Raw genomic sequence first — 20,780 nt, 5'->3', positions numbered from 1 at the left:
TTACATAATGCCGGTTTTCCTTCTATGCCGGCTGAAATCTGATACAAATCTGAAGGTGAGACCGCATCCCTTGATTTTGCAGACATACGGCCTCTCTCCGTGTGCACGCGTATATGCTCAGTCCTCGCCCAGGCCCACTTGAACGACATCGTGCAGCCTTCCCAAGGACATTTCAGAGGCCTATCATCATCGTGGACGCGCTGGTGCAATATAACGTATTTGTGGGAGTTGAATTTCTTCCTGCACCCCTCGACCGGGCACTGGTTTCCTTTGTGCAGGAGTAGCTCAGCCTTTGTCCGGAACTTCATTGTGCAGCCGTCTAACTCACACTGATGACGTCCCTTCGTGTTTCCTTTCTTCTCCTTGCGAGGGACAGGCTGATCGGCAGCCTTCCTCGACTTCTTCACTGTCGGTGCTTCCTCATCTGGTTCCCTGTTGTCAGTAACACGAGTTGATGGATTTTCTCTTGCCCGAGGTCTCAACCCCTCGCATGGGCTTCTGGTAAAGCCGCTGAAATGGATGTGATCATCTAATTGCAGGCCGAGTAGTTCTCTTTTCCTTTTCCTTTTGCTTCCGGCTTCTGTTTTGGGATCATCGACACTGTTATCCTCCAACAGAGCGATGGGCCTGCTGGCTACATTAGTCTCACCGTCACAATTTTCAGGACTCGAAATAACTCTCTCTTGATTGTCATCATCATCTTCATCTGTCTGTACAGACCGCTGTCCTTCAGAGCTTGAGGAATTCGATACCTCATTCTCTGTGGCAAGTTGATCGGACGCTGTTTCAACCTGCTCTTCGTCTGAAGCGTTTGAACAGTCGTCGTGTCTAGAAGTTTCTTCAATCTCACAACATCCATCAGACTGAATATTATCCGGCACCGCACAGTCATTCTCCGCCGGCCGATCACAAGCTTCGCTTGGCAGAGCAGCTTCATCAACAGTGTCTTCCTCTCTCGGCATTTCATCTCCCTGCAACATCATCCATCCATTTTTATCCGTAGTCGAGCCAACAGTCTCGGAATTGCACCTTTCACTTTTCTGGCTGCCACCATCAGCCGCCTTGATGTCAAGACACGAATCACCAGATTTGTCAGAAGCATTCTCAACCGGAGTGGAGGCAACGATGGAGTTTGCAGAGTGAGATTCAAAAGATGAAGCCATCAGGTGCTCACCATGAAACTCGGATGCTCCATGAGAAGGTAACACAGTCGGCCCTGAGGCCGTTTCTCCTGCTATGTTTTCTACAGAAACACCGACCTTGCATCGCTTCCTCGAATATTGGATAAGCTTATCATCTTTCTTAGCCGTTTGTTGTTCGCTTTTCCCATTCATATCCTCCTTGGCAGCTTCAAAGCTGGGGAAGGGTTTACTCTGCAAGAGACGTTTCTGATGGCGCTTTGAGCGTAATTTTCTCGACACACAATTGTGCGGGTGCGCATCTGAAACAGGGGTTGCATTCTGAAACAATCCGCCCAAGCTCAGTAAATGCTGAACATTCGCAGATGGAGAACTCTTCTTCATCTTCACACAATGCTGTAGATTGATATTCAACAGCGACGTCCAGTCTTCTACACGGGCGACTTTTTCTTCTCTATCAATAGCAATATCGATCAGCTTCAGATCTTCGGGAGAAGCATTACCCAGTAGTGTCTCTGTGCTGAAAGGAACAGCTATCTCCTCTGCAATGGCCGCAGCATGGGCCTTTATTTTCTGAAAGTCTAAACAAAACAATATAGAGAAGTTAATGAAATAGAACAAACCAGCAACGAACATGGAGGCAAAGGAGAGATTATACATAAACCAAAGAGAGTATTTACCTGAATGACAAATCACAAGAACATTTGCTCCGCCTCTCGAACTCAGCAATTTTTCAATTTCAATCGCGTGCTCTACACAGAATATCCTTGATTTTCGAGATACATCAGATATGTCCCAACCCATGTCTATCTTAACATCCGGAGAAACAGTGTCATGATTTGAAGATGAGGAGTGGCCATGGGCCAGGGGCCGACATTTTTTGGCAGCTAAAGATGCTTCAGCAACACAGTGGGGATCCTTTTTGCTCAACATAGATTTCATCTTCGCATCTAGTAACAGAAAAGATCAGTTAGAGTAGGTCGTCGCACAAAACTCATTTCATGCAGCATTTCATGCAGCATTTCACATTATTAAGCAGATTCGCAGAATTTATATTAAATAGGAACCAAGAAAATATGATTGAGAAAAAAAAAGTGCTATTGGGATCAAACCTTCAGAAGAACCTTCCACCACATTACAGGTATGAGCAGATTCCACAGGAACAGCAACGGGATCCACACGCAGAAGATCAACCGATGCTATGTCAGATGGTTGCACGACTGCCATAAATGGAAAACCAAGGATGCCACAAGCAACACAAGGTAAAGTCCCTGATTCTATTTGAAAATCGTATGACAAGTCATCATCATCAAGATCATAACCAACAGAACTAATATACTTGCTCAGGTCATTGACATCATGTGCACTGTCATCTTTTGCAGGAGAATTATCGCCCACTGATGTCAACACAGAAGCATCTGCGTCATGGCAGAGTTCGGATACTTTACTCGATGATGGAGTGAATCAACATCCCACAGAACTGCGTGGTAGTAGGAATTTCTTTGGAGAAGAATAGTCACCCGATTGTTTTCACACAAGATATCTTCTATAAATGCTCTCTTTACAGACAATTCTCTTTCTTCTTCAAACGATCTCTCGAACGTGAGCTTCGTACCCCAGGCAATAAGGATCTCGGTATTCTGTAATTCAGTCAGATCCATCCAATCAAGATTGTGGTAATCATTATTATAGAAACATCAATTGATGCAATGTCAAGTAAATAAGTATGAGACATCAGACAAGATGGGACTACTTATCATGAAAGTGAGGCAACAGCTACAGGGGAGGAGAGAGAAATCAAATCTATAAATAAACAAGTCCCGGATCGAGTTCTTGGTATAAGAATTGTGGCAAACAACTTCATGAATGTCAACCTAATACCCCTATAACTGAAGTCCAATGAAGGCGGCTATGCTTACCTCGAAATGAAAGACATGGTTAACAAGTACAACAGTTGCTGATGAGAAAGCATAGGAAGGTAATTCATGGCAGCTCTGCGAACAGCAGCTTCCTTAGCTATTGCAAGCCACTTAGCAGTTCCGAAATTAGCAGCTTCTCCACAGTTGAAACCTAAGTTTGAATTGCCAACACAATGATCAGGATATGCTACTTGCAGACAAGTTGCATTCTGCAAAATCGTGCGACTTTGCTCACCAAGAGAAAACATACGCATTTCAACTTATGAAGCAAAAGAATAATTACCATGACTGAATCCAATGTGGTAAGCTCTTGGAAAAGTCACAACAAATTCACCAGGGTACTGTACGAGCCTAAGACAACGACAATTTGCAAATCAGATTTATATAGCTGAAAACACATGCATCACAAAAATAGCTAGTAAGTAAGTCTACCAGTCATTAGAAGACTGGTCTAATTTTTTACACAAAAACCACCAACCTACAACACGGGATGCCAGATGCAACAATAGCTTCAGAGACAAAACAGTAGTCTTTTCCCCCAAGTGAGATAGTGCAACTGAAATCACAATAAATTACGTCTGAGTGTTTATAAAAGTACAGCATAAGTTCACAATTCACATGAATCAAGGACAAGAATGATAGCGGCAATATCATATCTTCAGTAACAAACATGTACATACCCAACCGATCAGGATTTCCTCCATAGGCACGAAGACGAATAGCTTCCTCGAAGTTGAAAGCATCATCTCCTGGTACAGCATACCAAGTTTTGGGGGAGCCCACGTGCAGGAAATTCAAGCTGTGAAGCTCGTGATCTTCCACATGCAAGCAAACCAACTGAACAACATCCCAATATAAACCATGGGAGACGTCACACCAGGGATATCATCTGGCATGAAACGAGTTAGCGATCCTGCGGACCTAGCCATGACTTGTAAATTCCAAGGACTATTTGAAAGCTTCCACCCAGCAGTGCCTTCCATTTCGCTCCTATCTTGAGAATCTTTCCGGCCAGAAAAGGAAGCATCATCACGTGTAGGCTGTGAAGGTAGACAATTCAGCACAGTCTCTGTATGGGAACTAGGATTGTTCTGGATGCCAAATCTTTATCATTGCTAACACTATTCACTGTTTCTACTTGATCATTCTTGCTGTCAGAACTACCTAAATTGTTCTGTCAAACGAGTTCCTCTTCCTCGTCTTCCTCCTCCTTCTGCGTCTGTCAAAGTAACGCAACAGCCCTCAGGCTCACTAACCCAGAGCCGGGCACATCATTCGCATACTCCACATATATAGGCTTCTCCGAAGCAGCTTTCCAGAACAAGGTCTCAATAACTAAGGGATTGACATCTTTCACAACCCCAAGTGTGCTTTTAGCGAAAGCCTTGGCCTTCGCCTCAAACTGCTCAAGCGTATAAACTTCCCCACTCTGCCAAACCTGCTTCTGAGCCCTGAGCACATGATCCCCAACCCCCTCCTTCACCTTTTTCCCTTTCTCACAGCCCAACTCTTGCTGCCTTGTGGTAAAAACAGCACTAGACTTTCTATCACAATCACTCCTAACATGATCATCTGTCTTTGAGGACCGCACAAGACAATTACCATCCAATTCCGGACACTTGGAGAGAGACTTATTCAAGTTATGAAGCACATACTTTCTCGACGGCTTTGGCAATGGAGGAATCACTTTACATATGCCAAAGGCACTAGCCTCTTTCTCTATCTTAGATATGTAAGCAATTGGGTCGGCAAATTCAGTATCAGTGGGGTAAAATTCAGGCGCCAAAGGCAACCTCTCAAGCCATTTGGGTATTTCAGCATTCTTCATTTCAGTGACCTAAAGCTCATAACCCCCAATTTTGAAATCTTCCCACCACCTCCACTCCAACACCAAGTAATAAGCTACTGCACTACAATATACAAGAAGAAACTACTAAAGATACAATTTTCGACCGGAATTTTATCATAGTTCTTCGATTTCAACTGAATTGAAAACTACATTTGTTTCATAAACCAATTCCCTAACCGCATACAACCCAGGATTAACAAGAATTTGTGGAGCACAATAAATTCGATTTCAAAGGTAAAAGTTGAATACAGGAAAACCTCTATCTTCAGCCGAATCGAGAATGGTTGGGAGTTCCAAAGCGAGCATGAATTTTTGAGGTGGGGGTGAGAGAGAGAGAAGAGGAGAGAGGTCTAGGTTTTTTAATTTGGGCGAAATTAATGTGCGCAAGATAGACCGCGGGATTCTAAGCGTGCGCCGTGGCTAACGTGAGCGCGACGTGTATTTCACTGTTGCTAGGCTGTACGGGTTTAACCTTTTGTTAGTGGGGCCCACCGGGAGTATCTTATGGTGTGGACGATACCTAGCGCGCATTTTAGCACAGGTGACGGGCGCGGCAAATTATATAATCCATGCAATTATCATCCAAATCATAATTTTATACTCACTCGGTCCCTCAAAAATATGTTCTTTCTCTAATACTTATTATCCGCTAATAATATTTTATTTACTTTTTCTCTCTAGCTCTTTCTTACTTTATCAAATTTACATTAAAATTTATACCGACCTCAAAATACATATTCTTTGAAAATAGATGGAGTATTTATTTATTAATTAAATATGGAGAACAAATGTAAAGAATTAAGTAAGATCACAAATTACAATACAAAATAAAGAAAGAATAAAAATATACTAATATAACTTTTTTAAAAAAATAAATGTAAGACACATTCAATAATGTAAGATATCGTCTCAATTGAAATGAGATGGTCTAAAATAGATATAACTGAAGTGTAACTTGTAGTAGTAGTTGTTGTTATTTATAGGTAAGGATCTCTTAATCCACAATTTCTACTCCACCTACTCATAACAAAATAAAATAATATTATAATTATTAGTAATTTTAATAAGTGATGGTAGATTATTTTATTTTGTTGTTAGTGTGAATATGAGTGGAGTAGAAATTGTGGGATAGGATATCATTACCGGTTATCTACATATATGACGTTTTGGAATTTAATATTACCCTAACTAACTCTCTTCATTTATGTCTATTTTTTCCACCAAATAATGATTATTTCACTCTGGATAGGTAATAATATATGGGATTATGAATATGAGGGATTGATAATTTTACTTTCAAATAGAGAAGTAAACAAAGATGCTTAGGCCAAAACAATATGATATTCTCAGTTTAATTTAATTATAAAGAACAAGGAAAGAAATTCATGAAAGAATAAAGATAAATGAAAATATGGAAAATTAAGGTTCTAAAAAATAAAATAAAAAACGTAAAGTTTAATAGTTATGTCAATTCATAACAATGTGGAAATTAAGTTTGTAAAATAAAATAAATATGCGCGATTTTATATTCTAAAATAAAATAAATATAAACGCATATTCTCGAGTTGGGATTACCATTTGCTCCTATAGTCGTGTGTATATAAACCCTGCAACTCGAACTTTTACCGCGAGCTTCACTTTTCTCGCTCTGTGCGCGCATTGTTTCGATTCTCATCACTCAGATCCAAGGTTTCTCTCCATCCTGATCTACATTGTGCTGCAATGCATTTGTTACTATATATTTTTAGGTTATGGTCGAACTAATGGTGTGATATCGCTCGATGAAGATTCTAGCTGATTTAGGATCGTTCGCCAAAAATCGATCTCAAATTCCTATGTAGATCTTCGAGAATCACGCTTAAGTATATACAGTGCGAGAATCATCAAAATGTGTGTCTCAGGGGATGAAATTGATCTGCTGCTATTTGGATTCATATTTGCTAAGATGTTTGATAGTGTGAATTTGTTGAATGACTCGTTTTAATCAATTAGATCATAGCTGATTTTGGTTCGATCGCTAAAAATCCATCTCAAATTCTATGTACATCTCGACAATCACTCTTAAGTACATACAGTGCGAGAATCATCAAAATGTTTGTCTTAGGGGATGAAATTGATCTGCTATTTGGATTCATATTTTGCTAAGAATTTTGATAATGTAAATTTGTTGGATGATAATGTAAATCGTATGTGTTTTTCGTTTAAATGTACAACTCTTTCATTTTGTTTTAGTTGAAGTTGATGTTTCATGGAAATAGATGTAGATGTTCCAGTCATTTTGAGTTCTGCTGTTAAATTTAATAGATTAGGTTAGTAGATTATAAAATTACACTTTCCAGAAGAACAAGGAAGAATGAAGGAGAACTAAGAAACCATAGGTGAAACTATGTGTGGGAAGAGAGGCGTGAATAAGTAGGGAATTGGCTGCATGCAAATTGTTTGCAGCCTGCTAGATATCAAAATCCATGTCAGGATTGGGATGGATGGTAAATAGTAGAAGTGGATGACTATCATCCGTAGATTATGCCTACGACTCAATGCTTGAAACTTCACCGTGGACCTCATCCTGAAAGATCAGAACTTGAGGAGCCTGACACTTCATTTTATGATTGCTAATAGTTGGGGCAGCCATTCCGAGGGTGTTTGGTTCCACAAAAGTAGAACAGCTAGGAGTTCAGCAACAGCTTTTTTGTTTATGAAAACAACTGATGTGCAGTTGCGCTTCTATCCTTATACTCAATGACCTTAAGAAATTTCTAACTTAGGAGATTTTAACCCTTCAAGGGGCATATGATACTCATCTAGTTAGAAACACTAGTTTTTATATGATTTTATAAGTCTTTGATGTTCTATGATTCATTTCTTCCTGACTTTAGAAAGACCAGAATACTCTTAATCTACATCATATCTAGGTGCAGTAGATATCTGTTACTCTTTTCAATAATTATTTATTCCCCTGTTTTATTTTATTTTCAAACTGAATAGCCATTTCTTGTAGAACACAGACGTTAATAGCTGTGAAATAAGATGGCAGACCCTCAGAAGAAGAAGAATGTGAAGGAGAAAGATCCTATGCAAGGTATTGAATCTGTTTTCATGATCATGTCTTCAGCACGTATGAAATGTCTTGTAGATTGAGATTTGCTAAGTTGGATTGTAGTTTCATTTGTTAATTTAATTTTATCACATAAAAAAGAATAACATCACCTGTGTTTCAAGTGAGGAATTATAGGGTTGGATGGCTGTAGAAAGGACATATAGCCACCAATATGCCTATGGCAGACTTTAGTGAGAAAAATAGTAGTCAGGCTGAATATAGAGGAACTGGAATCCTACTTGTTCCTTTTTTGTTTATGGAAGATAACTTAATCATAATGATTAATACTGAATATGGGGAAAACCTATATTTCTGTTTCTACCAATGGTTTTACTGCCACAAATGCATTTTTTAGTATATTATTCCATGATATTAAATCTCGCATCATTGATTGGTTTGCTTGTGCAGATCTGGATATTGGAGATGATTTCTTTTCTTGGAAATCAATTTCAATGGGAGAGGGGGATGGGCTGGATTTCGACCTCACCCCAGTTTCTAAGGGCAATAAAGAAACATTTAAGTTTGACAAAGAGTAATTTGATTTTTAAGTTATTCAGCTTTTTTTAACCTGAGTTGTGGTTTGGTCATTTTATGGTTACTGGTCTGTTTAGCATGTACCTGGGCGTTCATGGGCATTTCCTGGAACAATGTATTGATCTTGTAGACATTCTCAATTTGAGTTACACGTTTACTCGATTTCTGCTGACTTTCTGCTCTTAGTAAAGGTTTCATTGATGGACAGTTGTAATATTATAGCAGCTTATATATTTCCAAGCCTTAGCCAGGGCTAACGGAATTTCTGCAACATTCCAGGGATATGGATTTTAATTTGGACGGTGATTTCGGAAAGATGACGTCGTTCGATTTGGATATGTCAGATCTGGATATCGCACCACAAGAAAAAAAAGAATCAAAATCAAAGGAGAGGCCACAAGAATCATCCAGTGGAAAGAATAAAGAAAAAACTGATCGTTTCACTTTTGGAATTGATTTTGATGATGGGTGAGTGTGCTGATACTCATTTTAAGTTCTTTTGTTGCATGGTTCCATTGCCTACTTCACTTAATTTGACTGTACATATTTTTCCTAAATCTAGGTTCGACGATTTTGGTTTTGACTCAGTCCCAAGAAAAGAAGGTACAAAAGTTCAGAGTGACAAAAACAACAAAGAAAGTTCCCCAGATTTCGGATTTGACTCAATCCCAAGAAAACAAGGTACTAAAGTTCAGAGTGACAAAAACAACAAAGAAAGATCCCCAGATTTTGGTTTTGACTCAATACCAAGAAAAGAAGGTACAAAAGTTCAGAGTGACAAGAAGAACAAAGAACATTCCCCAGGTGGAAGTGGCTGTCAAGATAAGGAAATATCTACTTACAAAAATGAAACTGGAAGTAAGAGTACTTCAAAAGGTGGCGTGCAAAAGCCATCTTTTGACCTGGTTCTTGGACCCGCAAGGAAAATTTGTCCTCCAAAGTTGGGAATGGATGACGGTGTTACTCAAGAACATTTAGCTGGAGCTGATGAAGTGAAAGGTCCTCTGGAGACGACAATATCCAGGGAAATACCTGATGTCAGTCCATCTGAAAGGTTGATTCTCCTAGAACAAGCTGATCTTCAAGCTTGTACTGAAAATGATGTAACGCTGGACTTGTCATCCGCTCCTCTATCTAAGAATGAGCCAAGTGGATGTAATTCATCAGCTCTGGAGAAAAAGGTAGATTCTATGGATGCAAGTAAGAGTGGCTCTCAAGGAGTACAAGATACTAACACTGCATTGGTAGCTGTTTCAACATTTGATTACAAACATGCAACATCTAGAAACTCACAGCACCACCAAGCAGATGCAATCTCAGAGAACATTGCTGAGACAAGTGTACATGATTCATCAGTGGCAGAGAGCAAGCTCAGCTGTATGGATACAAATGCTAGCAGCTTAAATGGAGAACAAGATGCTAATATAACATCAGTTGTTGGTTCAACCTGTGATTACAAACATACATCTAAAGCCTCACAGCACGATCAGGCTGTTGTGTTCTCAGACAACATCAATGTCGAAAGGACTCTGGATGGGAGCCAAAATCTCGTTGAAGACGGTGGAGGAAGAGCTGAACTAGGTCATACTAATCTGCAAGTTGAAATTCCATGTACAATTGGTGCTTTATCAGGGATGCCCTGTGACAGTGATGCACAATCTAGCAAGGAGAATCAGGAATTTTCTTGTAAAATGCTCAAGCCTTCTTTAACCAGGTGAGGTTACATGTGCTCTTTTTCCGTTCAATTTTCTTAAACTAAAGTACCAGTGACATCATTATTTTTGTGAAAATAATTTTAATCCACTCATGATATGAACTACTCGGCATTTAACTGATGGCTTTTTATTTGTGATTGCCATGATGAGGCAGTCAGCCAGCTAATCCATTGAAAAAGCCAATTCAGAACATAAAAGAGCCTCTTATGAAATTCCCACAACCTTCAGTTCAGTTAAAGAAACCTGAATGTTCCATCCCAAAGGCGTCAATCCAGGCAACTTTGTCGTCATTTACTAGTAATCATATGAGCTCTGCTCTACCAAGTCTAGTTCAAGCAAGGTATGTATATTAATATTTCAGTAACTTATTGATTTGTTCACTCTCTCATATGGCTTGGACTAAACAGGAGTGGTGATACGACTCAAAGTGAGAAAAAATTATCATTGCAATGTTCTAAAACACTACTGAGGGGGATTATTCCCCAGATTCAGAGCCAGAAAAGCTGCAGTCCTCTAAAGATTAATGGGTGAGGCTCAACTGATTTTTTGGAGAAGTCAAATTAATATTTATATTTTCGTTAACCAACAGATTATGATAGTAGAACTAGAAACTAAGACTAGTAAGAAATTCTCTTTTGTTAGTCTGACAATTATGTCATAATTAAACATTTGGCTTAGAGGCCCCTGTTGCTGATGAAAGATTGATCCCGAGATATCATCAAAAGGGTTTAGACACTCTCTTAAGTGGTTTTGTAGACCTTGCTGTGGATGGTATACACCTCTAAGAAAGCCTATTGCCGTTATATTCAGTATCATACTTTCATCTATTACACAAAAAATGGTGGATGATATTGCACAAGTGTAATAATTTTGACTTTATTTTGTGAACCTTTCTGGAGATCTTATGCTGCCTTTTACTGTTCAGTATGGAAACCAATCATAACCCAGCAGAAAGCAGTGAAAATCCAAAATTATTAGCATCTATACTGTCAAATAAAAACACTCCTGTGCAAGTTGATAGAACTTCTGCTATCGAAGGTGGTAGGAAGCTCCCTGATACACCTGCACTGAAACTCTCGAGGTGAAATCATCTTTGATCTTCAGGACTCTAGCTATGGTTTAAATTGAGATTATATATTATCTAGTGTCAAGTTCTTTATCCAATCTTGAACTGGCAGACTAAGCATTGATTCGACAAAGCCACCAATTTTGACAAAGAGCAGACCAGTTGAAAGCAGTAGTCAGAAAAGTGTTTCAGTTAGCAAATCGCCACTTGGTACTGCTAATCTTTGGGACAAGTGTAAGCCAATGACTTCTACTCTATCTGTGAAGCGGACACTAGAGGTACGTTTATCATCGTTGTGTACTACCTTGTTCATCCAATGAATTAAGTCAGTAGCAATAATGTTATCTATGCATCATCATTCAGCTTGAGATATATAACTATGACCATATAATGCATCTCTAAATGGACTTACATTCTTGTACAGGACGACACTGCAGATACTAGTGCCCTCCTTCCAGCTAAACGTCTTTCGCCACAAGTACCTAGGAGCAGGTACCCTATAATTCCATGTTATATGTTAGTATGTAGAGTTGCGATCTTCTAGGTTATATGCTCATGCCTGATGATCTGTGAAACGTGCAGGAGTTTCGTGGAAACATCAGAAAAGGTTCTGGACAAAAAGGTAATTTCGTGAGTTTAATGGAATAACAATTAACTGCTACAAAGGGTAAAAGATTTGATGGCTCATGGTTTTCCAATTACTAGTCACCCATCAACCGCATGAAAGATGATCGCATCAAAAGCACGACCAGCAACTGCCAAGTTGTTCCACTTGTCATCTCCCATGAATTCAAGACTAAAGGATTAGAGATAACATCCTCGACAAGAGATGATAGCAATATTAAACTGGCGAATGCTTACAGCAAGGAACTTGATGACGTAAGAATGCTTGCCCCGTTCGTATCATTCCGGTTTTGAAGAAGCTGGAGTTGTTTCACTTTTCCTTCACAAGTCAACCGATTTGAGGAAAATATAATAATGGCGCGGTGATGGTGATAATTTTTTTTCCTTGCAGCTTTGCGATCTCCTCAACAAGAAAAGTGATGAAGCCAAAGAACTCCTGGCTCGATCAGTATTGAACAGCAATAAGCTGATGATGCTCAATGTTCCCCTGTTGGAGGAGAAGATATCCTTTGCTTGTATAGATTTTGTTTTTGTTATTCATCGTGAGTACATTAGTGTTGTCCTTTACTTGTGATAACATCCGTGCAACGCAGAAATCGTTTGCCAGGTTAACACTCGGCAGCAACAAAGGTTGAAATCATCAAGTTGTTTTTCATATGAAGGTAGCATTTTCCCCCTCTGTCTCGATCTCGTCTCCGATCACTTGATTTTTATTTTGCTTAATCTTGAACTTGAACTACTTTTTTCAGGTAGCAGCATTATCAATGACTTTGGAGAAACTGAATCTGCTCTTACATTTCAACGGCTTCGCACACATGATCGTGGTCTCATCTCATCGTTTGCAGTGGTACAATAATACACCTTCACTTTCAAGTATCGAAAAATACTTTGTTTCATAAGACCAATAGCGATGCTCGGTAAATAAAAAACTTAATTGAAATAAATTAATATCTCAATTTTGAAAAATAAATTTAATATTATGATTACAAAGAAAAATAAAAGGACTAAAAAGCATACATTATTTAATTGGGACATAATTTGAAAATCAATAAATTAGAACACGACAATATTCAAATAATACTGTTCAGAAAAACATAGTAATTGAAATAAATGTTATTGCAGCTATGAAAAAAAGAAAAGAAAATAGGACAAAAAGTAAAATCCGACCTACCGGATTCGAACCAGTGACCTAAGGATAGCTATGAACACACTACAGTCCTCCGCTCTACCAACTGAGCTAAGGTCGGATGTGATAATTTTTGTATCAAATATTAATATAAATATAACTGAGGCCCAACTAGCAAACATGTGTCTTGTACTCGAAACCCAATAATGGCATTGGGCTGAGCAGAATTTTCTGAAGGATTTGAATTACCATTTTAGAGATGCAAGCAAATGAACATCGTCGTTTTAAGACTTTTAAGTATGCGTTGAAGTTCATGTCATAGTATTTAGATTCATTTTAGTTCTGTTGGCTTTCAAGTCATATTTCTGATCGATGTGAAGCAAATGGTTGTACACTAAGAGAAAAAATCTTAGTTGACATTTAAAAAGAGTTAAATGAAAAGAAAAACGACATACTCACATTGGGAAGGATGAACTAGAGAGTCACTACACATCAAACTTTTATAGTACTCCAATAAAATACTATTACGGTATTTTTTTTTTTTGGTAATTACCAAGGGTATCCACCGGCGAGCCCAGTGACTATTCCCCTCACTGATTTGTAGGCACCTCAAAGAGTGGGACAGCTGACTCAAGGATTTAAAGTTGTTCCATGACCCAAGGATTTAAAGTACTATTCCCCGCGCTGATTTGTAGGCACCTCAAAGGGTGGGACAGCTGACCCAAGGATTTAAAGTTGTTCAATGACCCAAGGATTTAAAGTACTATTCTCCGCGCTGATTTGTAGGCACCTCAAAGGGTGGGACAGCTGACCCAAGGATTTAAAGTTGTTCCATACCCAAAGGCAGGGATCGATCCCATGACCATTTGGTTAAGGATGGACGAGTTCCATGCCACTCGAACTATTACAGTATCTTTGAGTGTCTTTATTTTCGACTAAAGTACTATATAACTTATTGGTCCGTCCCTTTGTAGTTGAGGCGCTTCATTTTCAGCACCCGTTTTGGAAAAATGATAATAAATAATCAAAATAGAGAAAATGCAAAATAAAAGAAAGAATAATATAGAAAATACTCTTAACTATATTCTTCTCTTTTTTTCATCTACTTTCTCTCTATTTTAACTATTTATTATAATTTTTCTAAAACAAGTGCTCAAAATGAAACGTCTCTACTAGAGAGATAATGTGGGGTACTATATAATTTATTGGTAGAGTAGAGTGAAATAATGTGGGGTGAATTACTGGTTCTGGATGATGTACTCCTGTTATACTATGAAAATAAATTGTGCGGTGTGTAGAGAGATATCGTCGTTGTACAACGAGATAAAAAAAAATTTCACCTTTTGTGTCGTATTCTAACAACTAATAAGATCTATTATTAGACAATGTGAAACTGTGTGTTTTTGGTATAATAACAAGATCGAGAAATACACAACTACACATACACTACTAGTCTAATTCTACATTGATTGTGTTGCATTTTCGTTGAACAAATATGCATTAAATAAAAACCTATACTATTTTTTATATAATATCGAGCATTGTATTGTTGTACTTTAATTGACTATGACAAAGAGTATATCCAAGTTCGAATTGTTTCCAATAAATATGCAAATTTGAATACAAATGTTCAAATTGGAATACAAATGTTTAGCATTTCAATAACACTTTCTATGAACCTAAATTTCAATATTCGAAAATTCGCATTACAATCTGATGTTATATTATACATGGTACATTTATACTCATACTACGAAAACAATATCCTAAGTATCAGTGGCGGATCCAGGATCCGGAAATGGAGGGGGCGGAATATATAGTATTAGCTTAGTTTAGTGCGGAATATATAGTATTAGCTTAGTTTAGTTCGGACATGGCTATTTTTTTGTTGTTCGGGGTGACGCCGGAGGCAAACGGAGGGGGCGGACATGGTAAATTTACATCCCGATAAGGGAAAAATAGTCGCACGGAGGGGGCGACCGCCCCCTCCTGCCCCCCCCTAGATCCGCCACTGCTAAGTATTAGATTTAGACCTATATTTATGTGAACTTGTCAATACCAAGATTTGGAGTTGCATTATATAGTTATTTGCCAATTTATAAACGTGACAATAAAAGGGAAAAAAGGAACTATCAATGGCAAGAAAATAATAATTTTCCCACGAATTAAAAATCTTATCCTGCAAGTTGTCCATTCTCCACGTCAGCAAGAGAGAGGAACAAAAATTGAGAGATGCCACCAAAAAAACCAAAACGACATTTTGCATATTCTTGAGCCCACGTTTTTCTCTGCCTATATATATCCCCTCCTCCAATTGATAGAGCTTTCTTTTTTTCTCCCTCTCTCGCTTTGGCAACACAGTAAAGGTACAAACTTTCTTTCTCTCTCTATATTTTCTTTTTATTTATTTTTTTAATGATTTATTTTATGTTCTTTTTTTTTTCGTTAAAAAAGAGGGTATTTTGTTTTCTGTGGTTTGCTGTACATGTTTTCTTTTTTAGCTGTACATGTTTTCTTTATTGCCCCCTCGTTTTTATAAATATGCAAATTTGGGACTGTATTTGTTGAGAGATTGGATCTTTGAGTCTTTCTTTAGTCGTTGTTGGTGTGAAAAAGATTGTAACTTGTGGAAATATTACTGGGATTTTATATTTCAGATCAGATATCTAGACAATCAGTTCCATTATTACTCGTAATTTGATGTGAATTTAGTTCCCTCTTTGTTGAATGCAATCTTTGAATGTATGGGGATTTTTTAGATTGAGATAGTTAGGGGCACTGGGGGATTTGGAGTTATGGAGTTGGGTAAAAAAGATTTAATTTTTTCTGCATTCAGAAGAAAATTTGCCTCAAGAATTTTGTGGGACATGCTTAACATTGAGCGATCTATCGCCTAAACATGTGTCAGTTCAAATGGGGTCGTTGGCATTTAGTGTTGGAAGAGTGTGTGGCGATGACGAATGGTTTCATGGATAATCGTATACGCTTTGAGAAAGAAAAGGATATGAAAAAGTACTATTTAAGTCTTTGAATCTTGAATCTAATTGTGAGCAACTGGATATGCCTTCAAAATTTGTAGTACCTGTTTCCATCAATCCATAGCATGTGATGAGGTGAGATTCGGGGAACAGCTCATTCTGTTATTACTCGTCGTGAAGTATGATTATAAGATGCTTCTGTTTACTTCTCATTTGATCAGGCAAAAAACCAAAATGATTAAATTTGTATATGATTTGACTTTCTATAGATCTTTGTTAGAAAGCAAGTTTTGGAGATTTTTGGAGTTGTTATTCTACTTTGCTGGCTATCAATACTTGGGCATACGCGGGAGCAGATCACTATTTCGAATAAAGGTAGACTGTTGGAACCTGTGCCCTTGTTTCTTGAGTTAAATGTAATGTTTCTAAGCCATGGGCAGAGGGGGAATGTTTTATTTAGTTTCATTGTGCTGCCTAATACTGTTGTCGGGACTAGAACGTTTTGCTGTCTGCATACATTTTATGTTATTTTAGAGTTGAATTGCTTCCTTTATTATGTTTGCTATGTTATTTCTCTCATGAAACGATTAAAACAGAAAGAACCGTTCTTCTCCCTCTGGTCTCAAGGTTTCTTATTTAGATCAGTTAGAAATTGAATAAACTTTTGTCTCCCTGTTATCTTGTTTATTGATAGAAATCCATCTTATGCAGCTCCAGTGATTCTTTGATCCAGTTGTTGTACTCGGCACAACATTGAACGAGCAGTTGCCCTACTTTCCTGAACTTACTGAAGGCGAATGTTTATTCGTTCAAGGTATGATGGAAATAAACGATAAAGCTTCCCACAAGAATGAAAAGAAGCCTTTGGAGAACTCTGCTCCTGCCAGTGTACCGAAAAGGCTACCAGAGAATAATTCGAGCACTTCTATATTTGTCAATCATGGTAAATTAATTGGCCCCTGAATTGTCAAAGAGCGAATCAAAAAATATAAATGCTTGTTTTCTGATGTTCCTAAATATCCTATGCAGCTGCAATTGCATGGGACGAGAGCAGAAGAAAATGGATCGGAAATGCTCCTCAGAAGTCGGAGGACAGATCCATGAAGGATCCGATTATAAGGTAGTCAGATAACCTCCTTTGATCAATAAACGGAAATCTCAAATTCATAGCTATCAATACATTAAGTTTATGGGTATTGGTATCGACTAGATGCAGTTTCTGGTTTTAGGCTCTCAAAAACGAGAAGCTTCGTGTTGTAGTTCTTTTTTTCTGTGTGATGAATGCTTCTTGACATGCTCTTGCAGCTGGACCACAACCTACGAAGATCTGCTCTTGACTCACGAGCCATTCTCCGAGCCAATCCCTTTACCTGTAAGTTACCCCGCCTTTGGATTTTACTGTAAGTTACCCCGTATATGGATTTTATGCTTCATGATGTTACAGTACATGTAGTTACGATCTGCAACGTGCAGCGACTTGCGTGTTTGGATCTCGTTTCTATTAGAACAACACGCATCGTTTAACTTAACTGTCGGGCCTTGCAGGAGATGGTCGACTTTTTGGTTGATATCTGGCATGACGAGGGGCTCTTTGATTAGAATAACTCCTTACTGAAAATAGTTCAGGCATCTATAAGACTATAACCCTTCCCTCTCTTAATTATCTCAGATTCGAATTTCAAAGCAATAATCGACTCCCACGCCTCCTCGGAATGGTGATGTCCCGGCAACTGCAAACCTTTTTCCTTTGTTGTACCATTCATTAGGTTATTCTCGATTCTACATGTATTCTAGTTCTGTACTCTTTTTAGCTCGTGTTCTTCGATTCTACAAGTGATAGCATATTGGAGACAGACACGTCTAGTTATTTAGGTTGTGCCTGGAACTCGACCGTGTGTATCTTATCCGGCCTCGTTGGTCTAGTTTATATAGTAGAGTTTGCAAAGTCGAGTTCTTGATAGCTGAGCGCTGAAAGGCTCGACGTATAAAGAACTCGACTGGCTAAATCGGAACGTGACTCTGTGCTCGTATCCTGTTGCAGTCTAGTCATGTAGAGTAGGGTTGTTGTAAATCAAAATTCGATCCTTTTTCTATTGGGAACCATTTGGATATTTTACATTTAGTAATGCCTCAATTTAAATAATATTGCTTGTAGAATCTAAAATACTTGATGGCATCATAGTTTCTTTTTTTCGTTTATACACAAGGTTCGGATTTAAATATTTATGTTGAATGTGTGTAAACTGTTTATTTCGTTATTGTACTTAAAAAAGAAGCAAATTATAACTTCTTTAAACCTTAAAACCCTTCATTTGTAAATGTTTTAAAATAGACGCCAATATATTCATAAATACTTAAACTTAAACCAGTTACTAATTTCTTATCAAAATTATTTCAAGTTGGAATTCATATTGTTGAAAATAAGCTACAATTCCTGAAATTTTAATTAACTAGTAAAATTCCTTTTCTGTTTCAAGAATTAATTACTTAAAACAGATGATTAAAACAGCTTCAGCGACTTTAAGAGCATCCACAACCGTGCTCTTGCCAGCGGCACGGTTGTGGGCCCGGACGGTACTATTCATGCCTGCTCTCTGGCAAGAGCACAACACCCACAACTGTGCTCTTCCGCAAGGACGAGCACAATTAATATAAAATTCAATTACACAAAAACATTTTCATAATACTAAAATTCATTAAAAAAACCACAATAAAAATAACAAATTACAAATAAAATAAAAAGACATAATTAAAATCCTAAAAATTAAAAATTACATAATTAAATACTAAAAATTAAAAATTACATAATTAAACTCCTAAAAATTAAAAATTACATAATTATTGGCTAATATAACCCGAGGAAGACTACGCATCCGGCGGCACCAACCCCAATTGTTTTTGGAGACCCAATATCATGGACTCGTGCGTTTGAAGTTGCGTGGGGGTCATAGTTGACCTATCGGCCATATTGAGTTGGGCCAAAAGGGCCCACAACGAGTTGTTCGGGGGTGGAGGTGGAACATAGGGTGCGGGTTCGGGAGCAGGGGCAGATGGAGTCGCGGCGCGACGTCGTTCGGCCGCCGCCTTCTTCCTACCTTGCGGTCGGCGTCGGGAACCGCTTGGTTGGGCATCGAGGCCTAGGCTCCGGTGTCCACCCGTAGCGCCCATCGGAGGCACCTTGATCGTCGATTGGGTATGGCCGGTAGCCACTCGGAACGCCCGAATCTTGGGTGAGAGGAGGGGCCGAATATTCCGTTTCCGGACTATGAAACGGTTGCGAACCGAACCATTCGGGGTTCCAACCGTGAGAGCTGCTTGGGTTGTCGTCGTTACCGGACATAGTGGTGTTGTAGGGTGTGAGAGGAAGATGAAAATGGATATGAGAGATTGATGATGAGAATTGTGTAGTGAAAGTGTGAATTTTTTGGAGTGAAATTGGGGGTATTTATAGATGAAAGTGTGTATTTTTGGGGTAAAAAAAATAAAAAAAAAATTAAAAAGTGGGGAAAAACGGTTATAAACGGATATAATTTTTTGGGGAAGTGAAATTTTTTTTTTTTTATTTTTTATCGATTTTTTTTAATAAAAATCCGATTTTTTTAAAAAATAAAATAAAAAAATGTTTGAAACCAACGGCTATGCCGTTGGCGAATGGGAGACCGCCACGTGTGCGTCCGCTGGCACGGACGTGCTCGATACATCGAGCAGCGCCGTGCCAGCGGCGCGGTTGCAGCGGTGGCGATCCTTCGCCTTGCCGCTGGCACGGACGGCGGTGGCGCCAACCGCCACCGCTGCGGATGCTCTAACACTTTATTGCAATAACAATTGCGACTTCAGCTTGAAAACTTCATATAAATCGAATAATAATAATTTCCCGCAAAAAAAGGAAAAAAAATGTCTCGCAAGAGAAATCAGAGCGACGAAGAAGAAGACGACACTTTCTTCCACCGCTACTCCTCCGCCGCGGCGCCGCCATCCACCGCCGCATCCAGATCCTCGCGCGGCGGCGGAAACAGCGGAGGCCTAGTTCCATCGAAATCGACGGTGTACGTGAGCAACATCGACTACAACCTCACGAATTCCGATCTCCACACGATCTTCTCCACCTTCGGCAAGCTCGCCAAGGTCACGGTGCTCAAGGACCGCGCCACGCGCCAGAGCAGGGGCGTGGCGTTCGTCCTCTTCGTCCGGCGCGAGGACGCGGCGGGCGCGGCGAAGGAGATGGACGGAAAGATCCTCAACGGCCGAACCCTAGGCGCCTCGATCGCCGCCGACAACGGCCGCGCCGCGGAGTTCATTAAGAAGAAGGTGTACAGGGACAAGAGCAGGTGCTACGAGTGCGGCGAGGAGGGGCATTTGTCGTATGAGTGCCCGCGGAATTTCCTAGGGCCGAGGGAGCGGCCGCCGCCGCCGAAGAAGGGGCGGCGGGCGGGCGGAGGTGGAGGGGAGGGGAGGGGAGGGATTTGGAAGGGGAGGAGGAGGTGGAGGGGGAGGAAGGGGAGCTGGAGATGGAGAATTGGGCGTCGGTGGTGGATGGGGAGGGGTGGCGGAGGAGAGGCGGCTGGAGGTGGAGGAGGGGAAGGGAGGAGGGAGGAAGGAGAGGAGAGAGAAGAAGAAGGGTTACTTTAGTGATGAGAGTGATGATGAGGATTGAGATTTGGGGAAATTTCTCTGCTGATTTTGGGAATTAGGGATTTGGAGGGATTTTCAAATCTTCAAGACTTGATTTTTTT

General features: G+C 39.4%; 2 protein-coding genes, 1 non-coding gene and 2 pseudogenes across 5 annotated transcripts; 3 read left to right on the top strand and 2 right to left on the bottom strand.

Annotated features, from left to right (window-relative positions):
- Window positions 1–5,261, bottom strand: LOC121788744 (annotated as a pseudogene).
- A 4,457-nt stretch (window positions 5,262–9,718) lies between these two features.
- On the top strand, window positions 9,719–12,722 carry LOC121788743 (uncharacterized protein At4g18490-like). The gene is made up of 11 exons (XM_042187359.1): window positions 9,719–10,252; window positions 10,408–10,593; window positions 10,661–10,780; window positions 11,179–11,334; window positions 11,432–11,597; window positions 11,744–11,811; window positions 11,902–11,941; window positions 12,025–12,198; window positions 12,335–12,445; window positions 12,522–12,605; window positions 12,693–12,722. The coding sequence occupies exons 1-10, from the start codon at window positions 9,729–9,731 to the stop codon at window positions 12,576–12,578; spliced, it is 1,602 nt and encodes a 533-aa protein (XP_042043293.1). The 5' UTR covers window positions 9,719–9,728; the 3' UTR covers window positions 12,579–12,605; window positions 12,693–12,722.
- Window positions 12,723–13,104: 382 nt separating this feature from the next.
- Window positions 13,105–13,190, bottom strand: TRNAY-GUA. The gene is given in 2 exon segments: window positions 13,105–13,140; window positions 13,154–13,190. It is a non-coding gene; the product is annotated as a tRNA-Tyr (tRNA).
- A 2,175-nt stretch (window positions 13,191–15,365) lies between these two features.
- Window positions 15,366–18,169, top strand: LOC121788737. 3 transcript variants are annotated; one of them, XM_042187351.1, is made up of 6 exons: window positions 15,366–15,435; window positions 16,317–16,422; window positions 16,759–16,990; window positions 17,077–17,167; window positions 17,353–17,419; window positions 17,593–18,169. In XM_042187351.1, exons 3-6 carry the CDS (start codon window positions 16,864–16,866, stop codon window positions 17,644–17,646), a joined length of 339 nt encoding a protein of 112 aa, XP_042043285.1. In that variant the 5' UTR covers window positions 15,366–15,435; window positions 16,317–16,422; window positions 16,759–16,863; the 3' UTR covers window positions 17,647–18,169. The 3 variants fall into 3 exon arrangements, with proteins under 3 accessions (XP_042043285.1, XP_042043286.1, XP_042043284.1); XM_042187352.1 differs by lacking the exon at window positions 15,366–15,435 and adding an exon at window positions 15,632–16,182 and having other exon boundaries at window positions 17,717–18,169; XM_042187350.1 differs by lacking the exon at window positions 15,366–15,435 and adding an exon at window positions 15,642–16,182.
- A 1,772-nt stretch (window positions 18,170–19,941) lies between these two features.
- On the top strand, window positions 19,942–20,780 carry LOC121788741 (annotated as a pseudogene).

This window comes from Salvia splendens, unplaced genomic scaffold, assembly GCF_004379255.2.
Source record: "Salvia splendens isolate huo1 unplaced genomic scaffold, SspV2 ctg1131, whole genome shotgun sequence".
In the NCBI taxonomy this organism is placed as follows: Eukaryota; Viridiplantae; Streptophyta; class Magnoliopsida; order Lamiales; family Lamiaceae; genus Salvia; species Salvia splendens.
The sequence above is the reverse complement of the archived record's forward strand: the minus strand, read 5'-3'. Positions and strand labels throughout refer to the sequence as shown.